At 54.0% G+C, this 22,304-nt stretch overlaps 1 protein-coding gene across 4 annotated transcripts in view; it reads right to left on the reverse strand.

Moving 5' to 3' along the window:
- Window positions 1–921: 921 nt before the first annotated feature.
- midn (midnolin) overlaps window positions 922–22,304 on the reverse strand; it is a 31,919-nt gene continuing 10,536 nt past the window's right edge. For all 4 annotated transcript variants that reach the window (XM_088622335.1, XM_088622337.1, XM_088622336.1 and 1 more), the window contains 4 exons: window positions 12,551–12,997; window positions 11,761–11,884; window positions 11,065–11,370; window positions 922–4,905 (listed from right to left, as the gene is read on the reverse strand). In XM_088622335.1, the coding sequence (XP_088478461.1) occupies window positions 4,643–4,905; window positions 11,065–11,370; window positions 11,761–11,884; window positions 12,551–12,997 (1,140 nt within the window). In that variant the 3' untranslated portion in view covers window positions 922–4,642. The remainder of the gene's footprint in view (window positions 4,906–11,064; window positions 11,371–11,760; window positions 11,885–12,550; window positions 12,998–22,304) is intronic.

Below are 22,304 nucleotides of genomic sequence, written 5' to 3' on the forward strand. Positions count from 1 at the left end.
TGTTGCCCCAGGAGATCTGTGACACATGGGACAAGTAAAAGGATAACCCTCAACTCCAACCCTGTACCCGTCTCCATTTGTCCCAGACACTGCTCTTTTCCTGAGGCAAAAAAACACACAAGACAGCCTCTGTCACTGTAAGACTATACACTGTAGTGTACATGAGTACAATCACTGCAACACTGATTGTACCCATCGGTCATGCCAGTAAAGCGTATTGAACTGAACTGTAAGGGGACCGGTAGCTGGGTGCGTCCTCGAACACTGTCCTAATGGACTCGGGGCTCATCGGTCAACAGAAGCAGCACTTGGGTCCAGATTTCTGATATCGAAAGAGACCAGTTCTGCATTCTTCTTCAAGAGGTGTTTTTCTGGGCCAATCCGGGTCAAATATGTTCCGATAGTTTCCCCCCCCCCCCAACGAAGCCTTCATGTAATCTCACGTGTTTCTGTGAAGAGGAAGGCTACTGCTTTGCTCAGGTCTTGGGTGGCGCGGCAGGCCTGCAGGAGCTGTGCCCGTTTCTGGATTCCTCACGGGAGGGGGTTGCGGGTTCACACCCCAGGTGGGGACACAGCTGGTGCACTCTTGTGCAAGGTACTTGACCCCGAGTGCTCAGCACCAGAATTTGTATGAGAGGAGAAAAAAAAAAATCTCGGCAAGACTGCTTTGGAGAAACATCTGACAAATAATTCAAGAATAAAGTGACGCGAACATGAAAGTTTTTAAATGTCAGTGTTTGCGCAATGTCAACGGAAACAATCACACTTCCCAGGAGTGATACAGAGCAACGCCCTGATCACAGGTGTCAGTCAGCAGCTAGGCTTCGGTTTGTCTGAACATTGCACTCCACCCCCAACCTCTCCAAACATACAGCCAGCCTCACCCCAGTCCCCATCACACAAGACAGAATAGGCAGGATCAAGGGTTTCAAGTCTTTTTTTTTTCAATTTATTACCTAAAAAAAACAAAAAAACGACATTTTCTATCACAAGTCACACTGAAATGTATTGCTTAAGAAAAAAAATATATATTTATATATATAAGGTTTTTTTTGGAAATGGATAATTTCCATTATTATTCCACAAAAAAAGGACATTGCATTTAACCTTGGCCATGCCCTACCTTCTCCCACAACCTCAAAAAAAAAATCTCAAACACACAAGAAATACCTAATTCACAGTTACCATTTTGGTTTCATAAATTAATACAGTCACACATGTGCTACACCGGTCTATAGCTAGAACATTGTAAATTTAATTGTCTTTTTTTATTATTTTAAATGGTTGGCTACAAGAAATAACAGGCAACTTAAATGAGGTGATCAGAATGTGTTAATCACTCCACCAACAAACTGGTTCATTAATGCTTCCCCATCTGTCTTTTATCGCCATTTTTATTAAATTTTGCGTTCCGGCCTTTCAAATTTCAAGTTGAGGGCAAAGTGAGGCACACACAGGAGTATATAGTTTTAAAATAAAACCAAAAAACTGGGGGGGGGGGGGGGGATATTTTATCCAAGGAGACAGTAAGTGCATGTAGTCGCATGTCCACACAACACACCCAGGAAGTGACATGCCACAGTTCACTCTGGGCACTTCGTTGCCACGGCGATGGGGCCTACAAATTCTGCGGTGGTGGTCGCTGGGTTTTTCAGCTTGTTGGTGGCTGAAGGACAGAGGTTTTCAAGTACAAAACCGTCTAACAAAGATGGAAAGATGGGACTATGGAAAGACAAAATCGAGGAGCAACGCAGATTTCAGCTACAATAATTATCCCATCACCCTCTCCCCAGCAAGCACCGAGGCTCGAGGATGTCCGCTGCCTCACTCGCACTCTTCGGTGGGTGTGAGGATTTGCTACCTGGAGTACAAAAAAACAAAACCCCGAATGAAACCGACTGCTTTCTCTCTCCCTGTGAGGGGGCAACATTTTAAGGCACGAAAGCCTCGACTCGTATAGATTGGCTCTGCACGATCATTCTGCTAGAAAGGATGCCCGTATCTTCAGGAGAGAGGCAGCAGGGCAACAGCTGCTTGAACGTGGCTTTTTGTGAATCTTGTTACATGAAGAGTTAAGGCCACTTAACAATAGACAGGGTCCACTGTCCAGCAGCTACTGCCCTGTGACTCCTGTCAGTGGACTGGGGGTACGTTCCAAGACCGGCGTTCCACAAGCACTAGACTATTTATCAGATTCCTCGCTCGTCTTTAGAAGTTACTGATCAATTCAACAAAACGTGGACTAGAAGATATCCCTTCTACAGGCATCCTGATCAAACCTACAGAACATTATGGACACTGGCAAAACTGACTGCCTGTCTGCTTGAAACCAGCCATAACTAAGCTGCAGTACTTGTGCTCAAACTCTAAACCGCTGGGCTCAAGCTCAGTTCCTGGAGGGGGGGGGGGTCTGCGTGTGGGATAGTCTTCCGATTTCCATTCTGACCCAAATAGTCAATTAAACAATCAACCTTAATTTTTTTTTGCAAGTTTGTTTTTTTTACAGTTGATTACACAAAACACCCACTTCCTTAAAAACAGATTAAAGCCTGGTTAAAAAGTGGTACAATTAATTGGATTTGAGTGTAATTGAACCCAACCGAACCCAGAATATGTTAGGTCTTCCAGGAACTGTGAAAGAGACCCCAGACCTAGCAGTCTCGGTCTTTTAAAAGTTTTTAAAAAGCAAGGAGTCAAATCCGACATCCTTAATAAATCTGCCAGATAGCATTTTGAATTGAAAGAGAGGAATCTGATCGCTCAGAAAAACACACGAGACTAGTCTACGGCTTGTCGGAGGAGGAACAGGGCTCGCAGGTGGAGAGGCCTACAGAGAAAGCAGACGAGACCTTTCCACTTGTCGGATGTCCAGGGATCAAAGCACAGAGATGGAACGCCGCCCAAGGGGGGTCGAATTCCATCCATTCCCACCCCCACCCCCAACTCCAGCACCAGAAAAAAAAGGAAGCATCAACAATTGAAGCCATCGACCACACCGAATGAAGCCCACGCTTTCTCAAGGGTGCAGAAAACACAAGGCAGTGTCTTAGACCCAACAGCAATTTAAAAGAACCCCCAGCATGCATTTTCAGTGCTGTCCCCCACGGTGCATTGCTTCCACCGAGCTGCAACATTTGTAAATGGTAGATCACGTTGATCAGCAATGGCTGATCATTAATGTGCCATGGCACAGGGATAATTCGTCACTCATATCTGCACTGCTCCTCAGCGCACGTGGACACAGAAGACGGGAGACCTCCCATCTCCTGAGAACGGCCCAGCCTATGACCGAGGTGATCTTCTGGGACAGTAAAAGGGACTTACGGAGTCATGCTCAGGAGACTGGGCACAGCTGCGTGTGGTTCTAGTACTGGCCCAATGCTTTCAGTTACACAGACTACAAGTCAGGAAAAAAAAGTCAAATGGAAGAATGGATGAACTGGTGAATTAATTAATGGCTTGACCCAAGCCATACTGGGTTACTGTTTTTTCAAAACAGTAGGCAAAGTAAAATTAAAAAAAAATAGAGATTTTTCATATACATTTAAAATCATGATTTTACACCCTTCTAAAGCACTTTTTATTTTTTCCCCATTTATAACCTGCGCCACTGAGGTTACTGTTGACAGATGCAGTTTCTTCTGCGCTTTAAATGTCTCTTGTTTCAGTTTTGTGTCCGTTACTTCCTTCCATTCCAGCCTCGGGCTCCCTGATAGCATCCAGTCCCAGGCCCCCACCGCCAAGCCCCCCTTTCCCATGATGCTCCATCCTGACGAACGACCTGGACTCATCTCTCCACCACCCCCCCCCCCCAACCAAAACCCCATCAGTCTGGGAGGGGGGGGGGGGGGGGGCAAAAAATTCAGAAAAGAATGTGCAAAAAAAGAACAGGCCTGTCCATTTTGTTTCTGAAAACCTGAATGCTTTGTGAACAATGCTACATCTTTTGTTTGGAAAAGAAAATGCAATAAAAAAAAGACGCCTTATTAACTGAACTCTTCGTTTCTGGTTGGTGACGATGATGCCTAGAATGCCCCATGTCCGAAATTCGGCCGGGTCGCTTCTCTGGGGTCCCGGCGCCCGGCCTCTGCCCAGAACACCGCGGCGCCAGACGCACAGGCGCAGAAAACCGGGCCAGTACAAGTTCAGGCCGGAGTGCTCCTTGGGGGAGAAAAAAAACCGAACCACCCTCAAATTCTGCCCCGTAGGAGTTTTTTCTTACCTAAGGCAGGGCGTTGAAGATTTTTTTTCTTTTATTTCTGTATAGTCTCGTTCTGCAGTCTTGCACGGTCCCGTCAAGTCCAGACAACAACAACAACACCATATATATATATATGCGTATATATATTTTTCACTGGATATAATCTCGATTTCGTGTCCTCGGACAGGACCCCTCGGACCTGGGGCCTCTCTGGGCGGAGGAGCCCGCGGAGCAGGGAGTCTCGACAGGGCCCCCGCCTGCGTCCGCCGGGGCGGGGGTCACGCGGGTGAGGTCAAAGGTCAAAGTTCGGTCCTTCCATTCCAATGGGCAGCAGGAGTCGCCATCTCTTCCCTCCCCTCCCTCTTGGCCGGTCCTTCCTTGTCCGTGCCCGTTGTCCTCTCCCAGCAGCCCCCCCCCACTGCCGCCGCCGCCGCCGCCGCGCTACGCCACGACGAACTCCGACTTCAGGTCGGCCTTCACGTCGGGCTTCCAGACCGAGTCCTCGTAGTCCAGGTCCAGCGAGCCGTCGCTGGACACGCTGCTGTTGCTGTTGCTGCGGCTGGACTTGCGGTTGGGCAGCCAGGAGTAGGGGGCGCGGGCGTCGCGCCGGGCCTTCCGGCGCAGCCTCTTCTGCTGCATGAGCAGCTGCAGGCGCTCCACCTTGCAGCGCGTGGCGCGGTTCTCCGTCTGCCGCAGCCGGTCACCTGCAGGGGGGGAGACACAGAGAGGGGACAGCGGGTGAGAGGAGGCTCGCTCGCCCTCAAACCAGGAAGAACCACACAAGATCTGCAGCAGCGGTGCGATCTGGGCCCCACTCGCATCGCAAACGGCTGCCTTTGCGCTCCACTCCTCCCCCTCCCCCAGATCCCGCAGCCCTCTCCTCTGTTCAACCCCCAGCATACCTTGGGAGCGAAGAGGGATGCTTGGGAACTGATCGAGACGGAATTGCATCGCTTGTTGGGGGGGATCATCCCCCGATGCGTCTCGGGATCGTTCGAGGAACTGACCAAGCAGGAGAGCGCTCTGGAACTGGGGGACTGCACCAATGGCGGAGTTCAAGGATGTGCCCGTTTGTAGCATTGACTCAGCTATCTGCCCCACACATGGGAGGGAGTCTTTATTAGCGTCTGCTTTTAGCAACAGTTGCTACCACAACACCCCTCCCATGCTGGGGGGGTCACGGTCAGTTCTCTGGCTGCTGGCCTCTCTTCTCCCCCAAACTGGTGGGATTGTTCGCTCCCCAGCGCGCGGGGATGGACGTGCCCTTGAGATCGTTATCGGACAGCTGAAGGACAGAAGCCGGCGCTGGGCAGGCACTGTGAAATCGCAGCAGGGGTTCAGAGATCCACGCAAGCCTGTGATCATGTTTGTGACTTCTACTGCCTGAATATTTGCGCTATAAAACAAGCAGGACCATGCATAAATTGAAAAAAATTGCTCATTCCTCATCGTTGTCACTCTCAGGGCAGGTAAAAGCTTTACTGCGCTTCTAAATGTAGCCGGGGGGAGTTGGGGGGGTTTGAACAGATGTGACCGCAGTCTGTTAGCTAGATGCATTAGTATCGGTCCCAGAATTAAATAATTAAATAAGGCAGGTATATCAATAACCCGAGCACAGCCGCAGACATGCACACACGCTCAGTCACACAGCAGCTCTTAGCAGGGATCGATGGCAAATTAAAAAGTCCTATTGATTAAACCTTAGCTCTAGTGCAGCCATCCATCTTCAGGCCCGGACCACTGCTATTGGCTTTCAATAGAAAATGCAAGCGAATGGAAATTGTGAGCAAAAGAGCCTGGCTCTTATGCTGCGGTTTCCTCCTCGACAGAGGGGCCCGAGTGACTCCTGGCGCTGGGGAGGCCTTCTTTAAGAGACCCCCTGCAAGCCAGGGGCCAGAGTAAGTCCCAGAGCAGAACTTCAGGGAAGAACAAAGCCCTCCCACAATGCATCTGAAAATAACTCAAACGTGATGTTTCCGAGAGCTTCATTTGCCGATTCACAACGTGCATGCTCAATGCAACCATATTTAAGATCTCGGTAACCCACAGCACATGGGGCACTGCACAATTCAACAGCAAACCGAAGGCCGAAATTCTGTAGGGTTTTTAAAATGGACGTGCCTTCTTTCTTAAGACGACAGAGATCCTTACATTTGGAGAGCCCTTGAAATTAAACTCCGCTTCACAGAACCATGCCCACACACGCACACTGCTGTATATTCTGTATTTAACACGCACACATTGTAACAGTGCTGCCAGATGGGCAAGAAACGGGGCTGTGCTCCTTCCCTGCCGTACGCCGCAGTGAAAGATTCAAGCGAAAATTGCAATAAAAAAAAAAGCAATAAGCAGCAGAGCGAAACTCGGAGGCTGCCGGCGCTAATCTCATGCCTTCTGTCTGCGCGCGTGGGCGCGGGGGAAGGCGAAGGCAGATAGCAGGCCATCACTCCCCTGCTGGCTACCAGCCACGGCTGCCAAAGTCAGGAGAAGAAACCACTGGAAAAATTGAACTCCCCCCCCATCACCACCCCACAAAAGGGGGGGGACAGCAAGCAGAAGGCCCACCTTCCATCTCCCACCACGTCAACAGTGAGCGATTACCAAGGGGTAACCCAGAAATCTCGAGATCCACCACCCCGCCTTCCGGACTCCTTCCCCTTGCCCCATCACTGCCCAGCCTGGCCTCCCACACTGGATTTCCCCCAGGAGGTTCCGATGGTCCCTTTCCAGGAAACCAAGGTGGGGAGGAAGGTGCAGTTTATCACGCCGGACTCCCCAAGATGAGCTGAAGGAAAAACAGCGGGTTTGCCCTCCTCCCACTTACGGGAGCTCTGTAAACTGGGCCACTGTTCCACATCTCCTCAGGCCTCACACCGGTTAAGAGCGCTCCTCTTTCGGGAATTAAAGGCGGCGGAATCCGGAGCCGAAGGCAGAGCCATTCCGACAGTGATCCACGGAGAATCGATCGCGCTGCCGGGCTCACCTCCCACCGCCAGGAGAGACCGGAGCCCAGGCTGAAGGATGGCTTGTTGCCTTAAATAAGTAAACATCGAAGCTACAGATGTAAGGGAGATTAAATGAGATTCCCGGCGCATTGATTCTTTAAAGATCAGCTTAACGAGCTGTTGTCTTCTGCGCTTGTTTCTGTCGGCTCGAATGTTCGAGCGGGCTGCTGGAAGCAAGCGGACGGTTTCTGGACGTGGGGTGAATATCCCGTTCGGCAGGAGGGCAAAACAAAGCCGGGGCGCACAACGCCTTCGCAGACGAACATGCCCCACCACCACCCCCCCCGGATCAGGGCTCGTTCTGTGCCATTGTCAGCGATTTCAAAGGCCGCCAGGGCACGTATCTGCAATGCTGCTCAGCTCCTATTACCTTAGACAATGCAGGGGCCTGGTCAACGAAAACCGGAGCGACTGGAGGGGAGGGGCAGAGAAAACTGTAGACGTGTTTGCTTTTTTTTGTTCGCGATTTCAAAGCTTGCTTGAGCTGGGTACAGTGGTGGTGGGGGGGAATTAATGCTGGCGTTCAGTTTTTATTAAAACAGCCCGAGTCTGTGACCCCTGTACTCCATGACTAATTAACAGCCATGGTGGCTGTCCATGAATTTGGTCAGAGCTTTATTAAACAGCATGGGGCATTTGTTCACGATCCAGGGGGGGCCTGTGCTATCTCTGCAATTTTAGCAGGTTTTTTTTCCCCCCCAATGCAGGTGGGATAATGTGGCAGCAAAGAGTTCAGAGAAGCAAGATAAGAGGGAAGCAGGGAGCTGCTTAATGGGAGAGGCTGCAATGCGAGTGCATTTAGCTCCCTGTCCAGTCTGCAAGGCTGGGGCAAAGCAGGCTCCCAGGCCCCGAGTCCGGGAGGCATGAGGGCGCATGGCACAGAAATGGGGCGCCCGCCCGCCGTGCTGGTGGAAGTCTGCGCAGCTGAAGCCGACCCTGCCTTGCAGAGATGAGAACTGAAACCTCTCGCCGAACAGAAAACGCTGAGTTTTCACGGTTTACACAGAGAGAGAGAAAAAAAAGGCAACAAACTCATTTGCATTTTTTCCGTAATACGAGCTTCTCGCTGGCTTCACGCGGTGCAAAAGTTCACAGGTTCATGCAACAGATCCTCCAAACGAGCCGCACATGTTAATCAACAACTGAGCTGGCCGTGTCACTGAATTATTCACTCGATTTTCGTTTGCTTTAAAGTTTACCACGCCTGGGGATGCTGTTAGGCTAGCGGTGAAAAAAAAAAAAAACACACCGGCACGATCAGCTCTTCTACGTTGCTGACGGACTAGGTGGGCTGATCGCTTCAGGCAGCCCTGAGGTTGAGAAAGGTTACAAAAGAAGAGGAGGGCAAGAGGGGGGTGATGACATTTGATACAGATGATCTGTCAGACAGATGGCCAGCAAGCTGAATTCCAATGAAAGGCTTGCCAGGAGCCCTTTAAAACAATAAGTGCCCCTTCCAATGCCTTACTGTCATTATTTATTGTCTGGCCAAATTCATAGCTAGCCAGCTTCTTATCTGCTTAGCATTTTCCAAATCAGCTTCAAGGCAGCGCATACGTGCGGGTTTGCTCTAGGGCGGATTAAGCGATTGTTCAAGCGCTTAGGAAGAATTCAAATGCAGTCACCCCACCCCCCAACACACACACACACCAGCCAGGACAGCCCTGCCTGAAACTGCGCGGAGCTAACTGGACCTGACAGTCAGTGAAGAGGTGAAGAAAGGCGCTCTTTTCAGAGAAGGGGGGTGGGGTGGGGGGGGGCTACTCTGCCTTTCTGCGGCAGTCTGCAGCTGGCGGGGGTGTGGGGGTCCATGGGCGAACCCCTCACTCAAGGACCCCACAATGGGGCTGCCCTTGTCCCTCTCTTCCTCCCTCCCTCCCCCCCTCTCGCTCTCTCCCGGCTGCCCAGGCAGACTAAACAAACAAAGGGCAGCAATCCCATTGAGAGCAGGAATTCCAGAACCCAGCGCCACCCCCCCCCCCCGCACCCCACACCCCTGCCTGGCCTCCGCAGCACAAAAGGGCCGAGCCCCCAGCCCACAAAACCCAGGAAACCGCCTGCACGGCCTTCTGGGATCAGCAGCTTGGCGTCAATAGCAGGTTCGCTGCCGCCCCATGGGACACATGGCGGGGGGGCGGGGGGGGGCTTTCTCTGGAGCCCTGCGGTGCCCGTCGCCACCACACGGGCGCGCTCTCCACCAGCCGCCCTCGCTCACAGAGCACGGGAGGAGGGAGCAGGCCGGACAGACGCCTGCTCCGGTCCAGGCAGCAGAAACGCATCCAGCGAACAAATGGCAAAACTGCAGTCCCACCCTTGGGTGACAATACCACCCCCACCCCCTCCGACATCCATCACCACCGCCCGGGCAGCAAGCCAGAAAGAGGAAGAGAGCCACAGCCGCACTCAAACCCCCCCACGGAAAAATAAAAAATGCCAACAAGAGCCAGGGCTCGTCAGGCCTGGTCTAGAAACTGAGATTAGCAGGGGGTCCCTGTCACCATCCGCCTCGCGGTCAACAGCACAGCCCCCATCCACCAGCACCCGGCCCGGCGATAAATCAGGACCTTTTCCGTCCCCCAAGCAAGCCTGACCGCTGTGGAAGAGCTCTTTTCTCTCCTCCAGAGGAAGCAGCATCGATTCATCTGTGGGCAGTACTTGGCCCAGATATAAACAGCGCGATTTTATGAATGGGAGCTTAGTGTCATCCCCCCCCCCCCTCCCCGCCTTGAAAAACACAATGCGCGTTCTTGTTGCGTTCCTGCTTTGTATAAATCCTCCTATTTAAAGTCCGAGGGAAACACAGGCTGCCATTGAAGGGCCTGGCTAGAAGGACGCGGCGTGTTTTACAGATGAGGTTAGGGTTTTGGAACGGCGCTGCGGAAACAGTAGGTTTGGCCATTGACTGGAGAGTGTGGGGGGGGGGAGGGGGGTCTCCGGCTTCAGAAAAGGGGTTGAATTATTTAAAGCGTGTGGATCGGTTTTAACAAACTGGAAAAAAAAAAAACTTCTGTTTCGTTCCTTTGTTAAGAATGAGGATTCGGCAGGCACTGACTAGCACAAGTATAGCTTTCTATAATTAGGCAGAACTGTCAAGAGACTCTGGCCAGAAAAATAAATAACCCATTGTCCCCGGGAGGAGAGCAAATTAAAATCTGCTAAGATGAGGGGAAGATTTTAAAAAAAAAAGCACCGAATCTGCAGCTTATTGGAACAGCTGTTAAAGAGACCGATCAGCCCAGTGATCAGTTAGCTTAGACATCAGCGCTACGCTATGCGCACGTGTGGACACTGGTGATTGAAAGGGCTGGGGCCACAGCTTAGCCTTCAGAATCAGACACTTCCTCATCGCCTGACTGGTGGCCCTGCCCCCCTCCTACAAAACGACCCCCTTCCAGAGACCAGACCGGCCGGCTCCGTCTCTCTCCACACCGTCCTGCTCCTAACCCCCCCCGCGAAACAACCAATCCTGCAAATCCTTCAGTCCAGAGCGACTTCTATTTTTAATGCTTAAATGGCACAGAAAACCCATATGCTGTGCGCGTTCTCGCCATGACTGCTGCCAAGAAACCAGTCCAGAAACCAAGCGCCACATCGCCATGCGCCTACATAGCTGACAGGCTCTCCCGAATCCGAAACCGAAGAATGCGGACAGTCCACTTCCTCTCCCTCGGTTCCTGAGGACAGCTGCTTTTATCGGAAGGCCAGCGGACCGATGGAGAGCGAGGGACCGCCCCGCGGATTAAGTGAAGACAGCTGCAGCCCCCGTCTCCCGGAGGACAGTATGAACTGGGGTGCTGTTCAGGACAAAGGGGCGCAAAGTTCTCCGAGCTGCAGGAACGGGAAAAGAGGGAAACTTACCGCTGGGTCTGCACATGCGGATGGGGCTCTGACACTGGACCAGAGGGTGCAGGGAGGGCTGGCCAGGGCTGGGCACTGAGGTAGCTTTGGCAGAGAGGCTGGCGATGCCCGCGGCGGGGGGCGAGGGCGGCGGCGAGGGGGGCGGCGAGGGCCCGCACTGCGTCTGGCAGCGCAGCTGGGTCAGGGAGGAGGGCACGCCCTGGTAGTGCCGGGTGGCGCTCAGCAGGTCGTTGAGGATCTGCAGGATGGTGCCAATGTCCCGCCGCGGGCGCCCGCTGCTGTCCTGACAGTTGGGGTGCAAAGTGCCTGAAAGAAAGAGGGAGGGGGTGTTACAGACCGAACTCTCATGGATGACTTTCCCCGAACCATCACCCCAACCCCGGGATGACAACGACAGCCTGGCACCTTTACAAGGCAGAAGTTTGGCCATGCTTCTGGTCGCGTGACCAGAACCCCATGGGGGCCCCCAGTCGCGTGACCAGAACCCCATGGGGGCCCCCAGTCGCGTGACCAGAACCCCATGGGGGCCCCCAGTCGCGTGACCAGAACCCTATGGGGGCCCCCAGTCGCGTGACCAGAAGGGTGATCTTTGACCTTCACGTGGTGCTGGCCTTCCTCCAGCCCCTCCGCGGCGCGGCCAGAGACCGGCTGGGGGGGACAGGAGGCACGGGGAAGGAGAAAGTGCCATTCCCTCACCTGAGAAGGTCCCTGAGAAGACTCCGGGGGCGTGGCTGACGAAGCTCTCGATGATGGCGCCCGGCTTGCGAGACCGCGAGGAGGGGGCGGGGCTGCTGACGGGGCTCCTGGCGCTGCAGTCAGCCTGGGGCGGGGGGGACAGGAAAGGGAGAGTCCAAACTGAGTCCCTCATCTGAACCCAGAAACGACTCCCTGCACCCTAGCCCTGCACCAATCCAACAATGACGGAACCCGGCCACCCCAGAGATCATGACACCTCTGCCAGCAGAGGATCGTGGGATGCCCATGCCGTCTTCCTGGAGGGCGTCTGTCCACGGCAGGAGATGGGCCCTTCGGGAACAGAATGTCCCTTCTTGAAGAAAACGGCAGCCTGGGCCGGCCGGTGAGCCCCGTTTCGGAAGCCCGAGCCACGTGGCTGACTGAGGGTCGGGGTCCCCCCACCGAAAGCTAAACCACGGGGGAGGACGCACTGTTTTTCCCCCCCAAAAGTGTGGCGTGAGCTGCCAGTGCACTATGGGTTTGAAAGGAACCCAGTGGCCTGTTCTAATGGGCTAAAAGCTTTTTCTTTCCTGGCCATTTTGACACTACCGTTAAACAAGCAGAGACCGAAAAGGTCTGAGCAACCAATAAGCAGACAGGAGGGCAGATCCTTCAGGACCGGATCAATCCTCGGATCGGCAACGAGAACCTACACCGCGGCAGATCGGACAAGCTGTGCGGTTTTTACTGCTCTTCCGGCGCTCATCGCAAGGGGCTGAAATTCGAACGGCAGCGAGCCGACATGACTCACCTCCGGACACGGGGCCGACGGGCTGTGACTCTGGGGGCTGGCGCCGGCGCTGGCGGGGACGTGCGACCGGAACAAGCCGGAGGGGCAGGGCGAGGGCCGCTGGGGCGAGCTGCAGGGCGCGGCGGCGGCGGCGGGCGAGAAGCCGAGGGGCGTGGCGCTGGCCGCTGGGGGGGCAGGGGCGGGACGCGTGTGCGGGGGGTGGGAGTGGTGGTGGTGCACCGGCGGCGGCGGCGGCGGCGGTGGCAGCCTGGGGCCCGGAGCCCCCGCCGGCGCCCCCCCGCCCCCCGCCTGCCCCGTGCCCTCCGCCCCCCTGGCGATGAGATGCCGGTGGTGCAGCTGCTGCCCGCCGGACTGCTGGGCCGCCAGCTGCAGCTGGACGAACATCATGTGGTCGCCCACGCGCAGGGCGAGGGTCAGAGGTGAGCGGCCCGACAGGAAGTCGCTGACCTGCAGACAGGAAGGAGATGGGAACAGATCCGTTAATGGCCGCCCGGTAGAGGATTGGGGGGGATCAGCTCCTGCTTTATAAGGCTCTTCTGCTAAACCTAAGCTGAGATTTGACAATACTGAGCTGTTTTGCATTCTTTTGTCTTTGTCCCCCCTGCTGACCACAGTCCAGAATCAATCTCTTCACTAATTTACTGCCCTCGAGCATCTACGGATGTTTGAAGGCTTTGGGGGAAGGGAAGGCATGTTGTTTAAGGAAGGGAAGCCCATCCCTTCAGCACTGACCTCCCACCCCACTCCAGCCCAGAGGCCGAACTCCTTTTCCATGACACAGCAGACAAAGGACCCCCTCCCAAACTCTGGCGCAGATGCGGGACACCGTCCCACCCGTTTGAACACGCATAATACCCGACTGTTCGGCCTCTTTGGCGGGACAGGAAGGCCTAACCCATTTCGGGAGCTCCCAAAAGGAAGGAGAGCCTGACTACGCCTTCCTGCACGTCCACCCAGAGCTCGGGGGGCCCGCTCCCAGGATCGCACAGCTGCCCAAGAGTCGCTCACGCACACCAAACGCCAAGAACCCAGCCCTCTGTTCGGAAGACACCGGGACAACGGCACGGGCAGGCTCATTCCGAACATCCCATCAGGAGAACGTGCGCTGAGCTATCCTCGGACCTTCATTGCCGATTGCGTGTGGGGAAACCACTCCGAAGCCAAAATGGAGCTTAGGAGGCAGGGAGGGAGCCTCTCACATCTGATTAAATAAAGGCGCTTTTTATCATCTCAAAGAGCTGCAGTAAGGGCATTCAGAGGCCAGGAAGGGGTGGGGGGGGGAGGTTTTGCAAGACAACTGCACCAACGGAAAGCTGTTTTTTTTAAGGAGATATGCAAGATGACTGGGGGGGGGATGCCTTATCGAGCAAGCCCTGGGGGAGATCCAGAACCCAGCGTGTGCTCCCGGACCGGCACCCCCACCACGGATCTCCCTCCGCCGCCACCTTTTCTTTCCAGATGTATCATTTCCACGGATTCCCACCTTCTGGTGACGTCGGGGGTAAAGAGAGCCCCCCCCCCCCCCGGACTCCCATTCTGGCAAGAGGAGTCGTTTTCCAGGAACGAAGGGGGAGGATGCTCTGTGTGTGTGCGTGCGTGCGTGCGTGTGGCTTGAAAGTGAAAGCCCACCGAGGAAAGGGAAAAGGGCTCGAGGCTTCCAGCGACACCTCGACAGGATGCTCTCGAGCGACGGGCACTCAGGGGAGGAGGAGGCCGCCCGAGCAGAGAACACCCTCTACACCGTCTGAGGGTCGCTGGGGGAAACTCCCCCGAAGAAAGGTCGCCGTGAGTCACCCCAAGGTGGGGAGGGCAGGGCAGCTGGCAACGGAGCAAGCTCATGCACAGCTTGTTGGGGGGGGGCACGGAGGTGCCGATTAAGATATGGCATCCCCAGCAGGTGGGAGAGGTGAGGGCAATTTAAAAACCACGCGGGGGGGGTTAGCTTATCTGTCACACAGGGGCTTGACACGAGTGGGACACGTCTCGCCCTCCTCTCTTCACTCCCTTTCAAAGGGCCCCATCGACTTCCAAACCGGAATGGGTGACGCTTACAGGCGAAAAAGTAAAAGGAGAAACGGGGGGCGCCGTGTGATGCGCCGCATGGTAGGCAGGACTTGGCAAGCCTGGCCCCTGCACTTGAGCTAGTACACACTCCCCAAACGACATGTCTACCCCGCTTTTCCCAGCATTGAAACACACACACATGCTGTTGGGGCTGCCATCTTGGGCCCGATAATTATTTAGCCTGTCCCTGTAACTTCCCGAGATGATTCATCCCTACTGACAAGCTGTTATTCATCTCCTAGAGCACATGTCAGACCCTACATTAGACTCATCTCCCGTCACGGGCCTGCCACTCACTCAGTGCCGCAGATCACATGGAGGTTGCAACTCCTCAACACACACAAAGTGACTTTCTAACCCCCCACCCCTGCGCTCCACACTCTCCATTCTGCCAACACCCAGAGACTCCTCCCCGCGCCCCGCTGTGCCTCCTTTCAGGCAGGCTACACAAGATCCCCTGCCACAAAAAGTCTCAGGGCACAAAAAAAAAACAAAACAAAAATCAAGCTTCAATGTCTAGGTTCTCTTTCTCCCTGACCGCGGAGACCAACACATTGACCATTTACCACATCTACAAGTCTTGAAGATTTCCCCAGAACCTCTTAAGTGTCCTTAAGCGTCACGAAGGAGCTCCGTGATCTTGAAAGCCGAATAGCTCCGGAAACAATTCGGAGAGGCGGCCAAGATCCCGACGAGATCGCTTCATTAGAGCAAGCACTATTTTCTCTCTTTCTAACCCAACCAGAAAGAACGCTGAAAGACTCTTTTGACCCATCCTCCCGTATGCAGATCGCCTGCCTGTACAAATATCCACTGCCCCCGCCCAGGCACCGAAATCCCAGCCAGCGAGCCCCTGGCGTGACCCTTCTAGTGTGGGGCAGGCTGGAGCCACGGTCTGTGCCCTTTGTCAAACAGGTCTATGCAGGTAGACTCCAGCGGCACGACAGTACAGCTCGAACCTCCTCACTGCCCCCCCCCCGGCCTTGCTGGCCCCCACACCTGCCCCATCACCACCACCATATCAATCCCAGAAACCCCCTCTCCGCCTCCTTTCAAAACCCTGGAAATTGCTTTGAACCTCAGGCAGCGCCCCCACCTCCCCTCTCCCAGCGCTGCTACTCTTCCCCCTCGTGCAACCCTGGGGGCCCCACGCCCCGATTTCTGGGAAAGGACACTCTGAGAAGGAGCCGCCTCCCCTGAGCAACCCCGGTGGGGGGGCAGAGGGTGACCCCCCCAGGACCGCCCCAGGCTGGTAGACCCCCCCGATACTTGGGGAAGCAGCTTAGGCCTCACCTGCTGACCCCCCAGGAAGCTCAAACAGCTGGAGAATTCCCCTCCCCGGCCAGCACACCCCCCCCCTGCTCTCCGGGAGAGGGGAGATTCCAGCTCCTCAATCAGACGGCGCCCGACCACACCCCAGGAGCGCAGGCCGTGTGGCAGGGTGCTCGCCGGCGCAGGGGAGGGGGAGGGGGAGGAAGCGAGTGATGAAATATTCAGCGAGAGTGCGCCTCGGGCTCTCTCCCCCCTCCCTCCCCCAAACTCCGGAGCTGACAGTTTTATTTATTGGGGTCCCTGTGGTTCAAGGAACTCATTTGCAGGCAGTCTACCTTTCCAGAGGAAGGAGGGGGAGGGATCAGACATTCAGCACTCCTTCAATGGGAAGAACAAAGTGTTCCAGATTGAAGGAGAGAAATGGGTGGGAAGAGGTAAGAGGTTTCCCCAAAGGAAAAGCGCTCCAGCTACAAGATCTCCGGTTGCCTACGAGGTCTGGGGTCCAAACCCAGCTCCGCCTGGAACACTCTTGACTAGAACCGGGACCTTCTGCGATCGGGCTTGCTCAAGGAGCCACAGCCAGGACCAGCCGATCAAAGCAAAGGGGATGCTGGGATTGGTTGCCACATCCGTGCGCCGATGATGATGGATGTCGCTCAAGCCCAGAGGGGTTGGCCTAAAAAGTACCAGGATCAGATAAGACACTGGAAATAATGGGGAGGAACTGCTGCAGGGTTCCTCTGCTCCAGCAGGATGAGCTGGAGGGCTGGGAGGACGCAACGAACTGCAGCGCCGTCTGTGTCGGGACAGAGCCAGAGCCTGCAGATCCCAGGAAACCGAGCTAATGCCTTTTGCCTGAAGCCTCTTTACTAAATAACGTAAACTTACAACATCTTTCTGAGTAAAGAGTGGCGAAAAAAAAAAGAGGTTAACTGGAAAGGAGAGGCAGAAAGAAACCAAAATAATAATAAGAAAAAAAACTTGAGGGTGGAAAACGAAATTGATTTCTATTTGAGCCGCGTGTGAAGGGCATGCCAACCTTCACCGAGAAGGGTCTGTAGCTCGATAGCGAGCTCCAGTTCCTACGTTAGTCATCAAGGAAATGAAAGGGATTATCTGATGGAGACTGTAAAATACACATTGCGCCGAACCCTGAAATTGCTATGACCCCAGATGGGACGGGCTTAGTGGAGGCAGGGTATCGGAAGCACACGGCTCTAAATTCCTTCGGGCGCTGCAGAGAGAACACGTCCAGCCCTTCCGCCCAAGAGAAGTTTCTCGTCCCGACCAGGTTCATTGGGCAACACGTACAATCAGATTGCAATCTTCTGTACCCCCTCCCCACCTAGTCATGATCGCACACACTCCAATCACAAAGGCTGATGTATCAAAGGGACTGGCAGTCACGACACCGCGTCTGCTTGGGCAGCACGCCTTCTGCATTAAGCAATGCCCCCCTCCTCTGCCCTCCACCCCCGCATTGCAGGACAAAGAAATCCTGCCCCCCCCCCCCTCCCACCACCCACCTCATTCCCCTCCCCTCTCTCTCTCGCTTTTAAATATAGACACCTTGAGATCTCTTGCATCAATGCGTGCGCACTGCTAATGCATTAAACAGTAAATCCAAAGGAGACAAAAGCACTCGAACACCAGGGTCTCATTTGGCTTCTCACTTTCTCGTTTTAATGAGGATCGCCTTCTCTAGAAGCGCAAGGAGAGAAGCAGTCTACGACGGGAGACCAGATCCGTCGGAAGATTGTCGTGTCACTTCGGGGGGGGGGCAAACACAAAAAACCCTCCCAGACTGCGCCAGCGGGCACACAAAACCCAAGACGAGATGCCGTCTCTAATGGGAAAATGAGAGCCATCCAAGGAGTTGCAGAAGAGCACACAGAGATCAGCAAATTAATGGCACTGCTGCAGGTGCAAGTGCAGAATGCCTTCATATCACGGTATATCTAAATACACAGGCACAAATATGGAGTATGTTCATGCATGGCTGTTTTCCCCCCTCTTGTCCTGAAGCTGCAATATCGATTTATCTAATTCACAGACAGATTTCGATTCTTTTCCGCCCGCCAATTGCTCAATGCCATTAAGACCTAATGATTTCCAATGCCTCTGGAGGTAAATGGCAGATTAACCGCAGAAATAAACTACATAAGGGCACAAAAAAAAAAGGTCAAAGTCTCTGCAGAAAAGCAGCCACAGACTTATTTACTATAGAATCGCTTGACATTTTCAGTCTTAGGAAGTGCCCCCCCCCACCCCCCTCCACCCCCCTCAAGCCAGCCCATCCCAAACTGGTTGCAACCTGCCATTGCCATCAATACCAGTCTTTAAAAAAAAAAACGGACGTTAGTCACGAGGAGTACAGGATTGTGTGCGCATCACGCTACCCTGTCAAGCACAGAACATGCTGATCCGAGTCGTGATTGCGAAAGAAAGAAGAAAGCCAATTTAGCAGTGACCTTCTCCATTCTCTCGCCTTGCTCCTCTCTCCCTCCCAGCCTCGCTATTGTCTTCCTCGGCATCCTCGCGCCGCACAGAACAACCTGTTCCACCGCCGTGCTGCAATCACTCTGACTCACCAAGGCCGGCCATCTTTCAAGTCCCCAGCTGTCTGGCTCTAAGGAATCCTCATTCGGGGCCGTAGGCACCCAGGGGAGAAACAGCAGGGGGGGGGAGGGGCAGAAGGCTGGCTCTGTGTCGGGGAAGAGCCTTGACCCCCTGGCGCTGGTGGCTGAGAGGAGAATGCTGACCAAGCTCACAGCCATCAGGAACAACGCCTCTCATCCGCTACAGGGGACTGTTACTGGGCAGCAGAGCACTTTTAGACAGACTGCCCCAGCTGCAGTGTTCAAGGGAACGTTTCCGCAGGTCTCTCCTCCCAGCGGCTGTCAGGGTGTATAACGCTGCCCTAGGCTAGGACTGTTAGCCCTTCATTTTCTCATCTATGGACAGCATGTTGCTCCATTGAACTTTTTTTTTGGACACTCAATCTGTATATACCTATGCACACCTTGCACATTTTATTGCGTTTACAGTGATTAAGAGCCTATTTTGCACACACCTATGTATTTATATTTATTTCGTATTACTGTACGCAATTGAATTTTTCGTCTATTCTGATGTCTGTTTTTTGCTGGTCTTGCGCTGGATTGCTGCAACACATCAATTTCCCTTCGGGATCAATAAGGTCTTATCCATCTATCCTCCTACCCCCCTCCCCACAGCACGCCCTAGTAAAACACTTACAAAATCAAGTCGCCAAAAGGGAAAACTGCCTGTTCTGGCATCGAAATGTTTGCGTGTTTTGGGTCTTTGCTCAAACTTGCAATCTTGAAAAGGATAATGCAGGAAAAAAAAAAAAACACACCTGACACAGTTAGCATGTGGTGTGGAGGTATGATACGATGTGAACGCTGCCAGACCAGAGATACTAGCTAACCTGCAACGTAAGAAATCGCCCCCCCCACCCTACAGCTATGAGTCACTGCCCCCATCCCCGGAGATGAGCTGCTCAAAAATGAGCCACTCCTGCATTTTCTGCCACTCTCGGGACCCTGAGCCGTCTGAACCGTGAACTCACTGCAAACCGAAGCCCCTTCCTTGTTTGAGCGAAACCATCGCCAGCGCAGTGCTGAGCGCTGGGGGGGGTATGGGGGTGGGGAGGGTGCTGGCCCAGATTCTTGCTCTTCAGAACCAAACATCACAGAGCGCCGACAGCCAAACAAAACAACCCCCCCCCCCCCTCTCTAATCAATATATCTAGGTCCTACAGCTGCCGGACAAACACAAACAGACCCCACATCAACACTCCCTAGAAAGCTACCCCAGCATACAGACACAGCGCAGTACAGAGCAGCCTGACAGCTCCTGGAACAGCCAGGAACTTCTAAAAGAAAGTGAAAGAAGCCCTTTGAGCAGTTTCATCAAAGGTCACACAGGAGGTTTTTTTTTTACATACAAATAAACCCATGCTCCAGATGAGTTCCTGACAGCCTGTGAGCTGACCCAAGATCGCTGTGGTTAAAGCCTCTGTCCCTGGGATGCAAAACCATTCAAATCGGGCGCCGGCGCTTACGCAACGGACCAGATGTCCCTCCGCGTGCACGCGCCAGGACACCGCGCCTCTCCACACGGGCTCAAGATCGGCACGGGGGGAGGGGGTGGGAGAGACGAGCAGCTGATCAGTACAGTCAGGCCGGCGGCCTGCTCCTCTGGGCTCGTCTCCGACCCCTGCACACGGGCCGAGGACACGACACGAAGGCCTTGAGGCTCGAAGAGGAGGAAGACCCCTCCTTGCTTTTTCACTCCTGTTGCCAAGGGGACGGACACCTGTACACCCGCACCGGTGTGGCACGTGCAAGTGGGCACGGGCATTTCAGATCCCAGGGCGGACACTGTGCCCGTGCTGCTCTTGCCCCACCGCGGGCGGAGAGCAGGCCAGGCGGCAATTAAGACAGTGCCAGCCATGTCAGACCACACGAGGTTCAAATTACAGGCGACATAAGCAGCAAGGAAGGAGCCGCCGTGGTAATTATCTCGGGTTTCTCTTTTCACAAAACACTTTCTTTCTCGCCGAGCGGAACTCCGGAACGGATCTCCGCCTGGAAGCCTTTCCACCGGGCTGCGGTCCCGAGCGCCGCGATGCGGACGAGGAAAGGGGTCAACGAAAGGTCGATGGACCCTTACCCTCCCAGGGAAAAGGAAGACAAGTCTCCGTCCCCACTGTCTCAACTTTCTTTGCCGGTGCAGCGAGGCAGCCGGATGTTAACAATGGCTGTTTTTAAGAGGCAACGGTATCTGTCAAGCCAGCATACCCAGAGCTTTTAAAAGCCTTCAAGGGCATTGATTGATTCTGGATACTTCCTGAGTTGCAGATGAAGCAAACCGCAGCAAATCGAGTTTGTGTTGGATGTGTTGAGCCTTTGTTACCAACCTCACCCCCCCCCCCCCCCCCATCTTCCTCTTAGCCATTTTGAAGAATTAAGCCAGTATTTCCAAACCTACAGCCCCATCGCCACCCTCTTCCAGGATGCAATGAATTGAAAAAAAAAAGCACTTGATTGCAGCTTTGCATGGGAATTCAAAACACCTGCTGTAAGGAATGATATGATGAGGGCTCCTGGCACATGAGCCGAGTGCTGTTTCGCTCAGAACAATTTCCATACTTGAAAACCCCGATCCCAGCAGTGACTCAACAGGAAACGAGACGAAAATAATAGAGCATACTGAACATTCCTCATAACACCCAGGGCCCTGAATGGGGAGGGGGGGAGTCATACCGACTGATTGACTCACGTCCGTCACCACGGATTCCTGCTAAGGGTTTCGGGGTACCCGAGGGGGAACAACTGCCTTTGTTTTCTTTCTCCTGCCAGCAACAGCAATCATGTGGCCACACAATGGTGAATGAGAGCCGCGTTTCCTGCTACACCCCCCTCTCCTCTCCCCACACACAGTGGATCACACACCCACACGCGCGCGCGCACGCACACACAAACACTCGCCTGTCGTCACTGCAGCCCGGCTCTGATCTCACAATAAAAGCAGGATTTCCAGGTTAAAAATATCTACAGGAAGCCAGCCATGCTGGGGTTTGAGACAGCATTTTTATCAGCAACGCCGGGCTCACAAGACACCGTTTCCTCTTCCGTTCTGCTGCCAGCACTTGAAAGAGCAACAGGAGTAGTCAACACTGTTTTTTTTTCCAGGTGAACGTTGCCCCCCTACAAACCCCTCCATAACACGGTGTCTCCTAACCACACGCTCACAAGACACAGAGCAGGAGCACAGAGACGGCACCGTGAGCCCTCACCTCTTAAAACGTCACGCCCTCACTGCATGCAAAAATGTTTCCACCATGTGTAAGCAGGCTTTGCTTGGATAACCGAAACGTGATGCTTTGTCTAATGAGGTGAGCGCACGAAGTTGGCCAATATAGTTTTTATTGGCATTCCACAGCTGAAAACCCACTCTGTACAGCATGCTACAAAACCCCCCTTACGATGCCGACGGCCTCAGCGGTATCATGAAGGGTGTGCCACAGGTTTAATACCCTATTCACTGATCATAAAGACGAGCCAGTTGTGCTTTCACCTCTGACTCAAGCGTTGAATACTGTCCTGCTCGCGTGGAGGGTGGAATTGAAGACCTGCAGCACAAGAGCTTTTACTGCAAAAGAGCTTTCGTTTTGAGCCACAGAGACACCAGCAGCGCTGTCTCCCCAGAGCGCAGTGGGGACGCTGGGTGATCTTCGCCCCTGGGCTGGTTAGCCACCATTCAGGCCAAGAGATGCCCCCTGCTCATCAGATCCAGGGCCCCCCCACACTGCATCTGAGCACAGGGCCAAGTGACCCCCTTTTTACTCATTACCGGGGTCCCCCAAAACCCAGCAAAATATTATCCATTC

Source organism: Lepisosteus platostomus, chromosome 27 (genome assembly GCF_059453375.1).
Source record: "Lepisosteus platostomus isolate fLepPlt1 chromosome 27, fLepPlt1.hap1, whole genome shotgun sequence".
Taxonomy (NCBI): domain Eukaryota; kingdom Metazoa; phylum Chordata; class Actinopteri; order Semionotiformes; family Lepisosteidae; genus Lepisosteus; species Lepisosteus platostomus.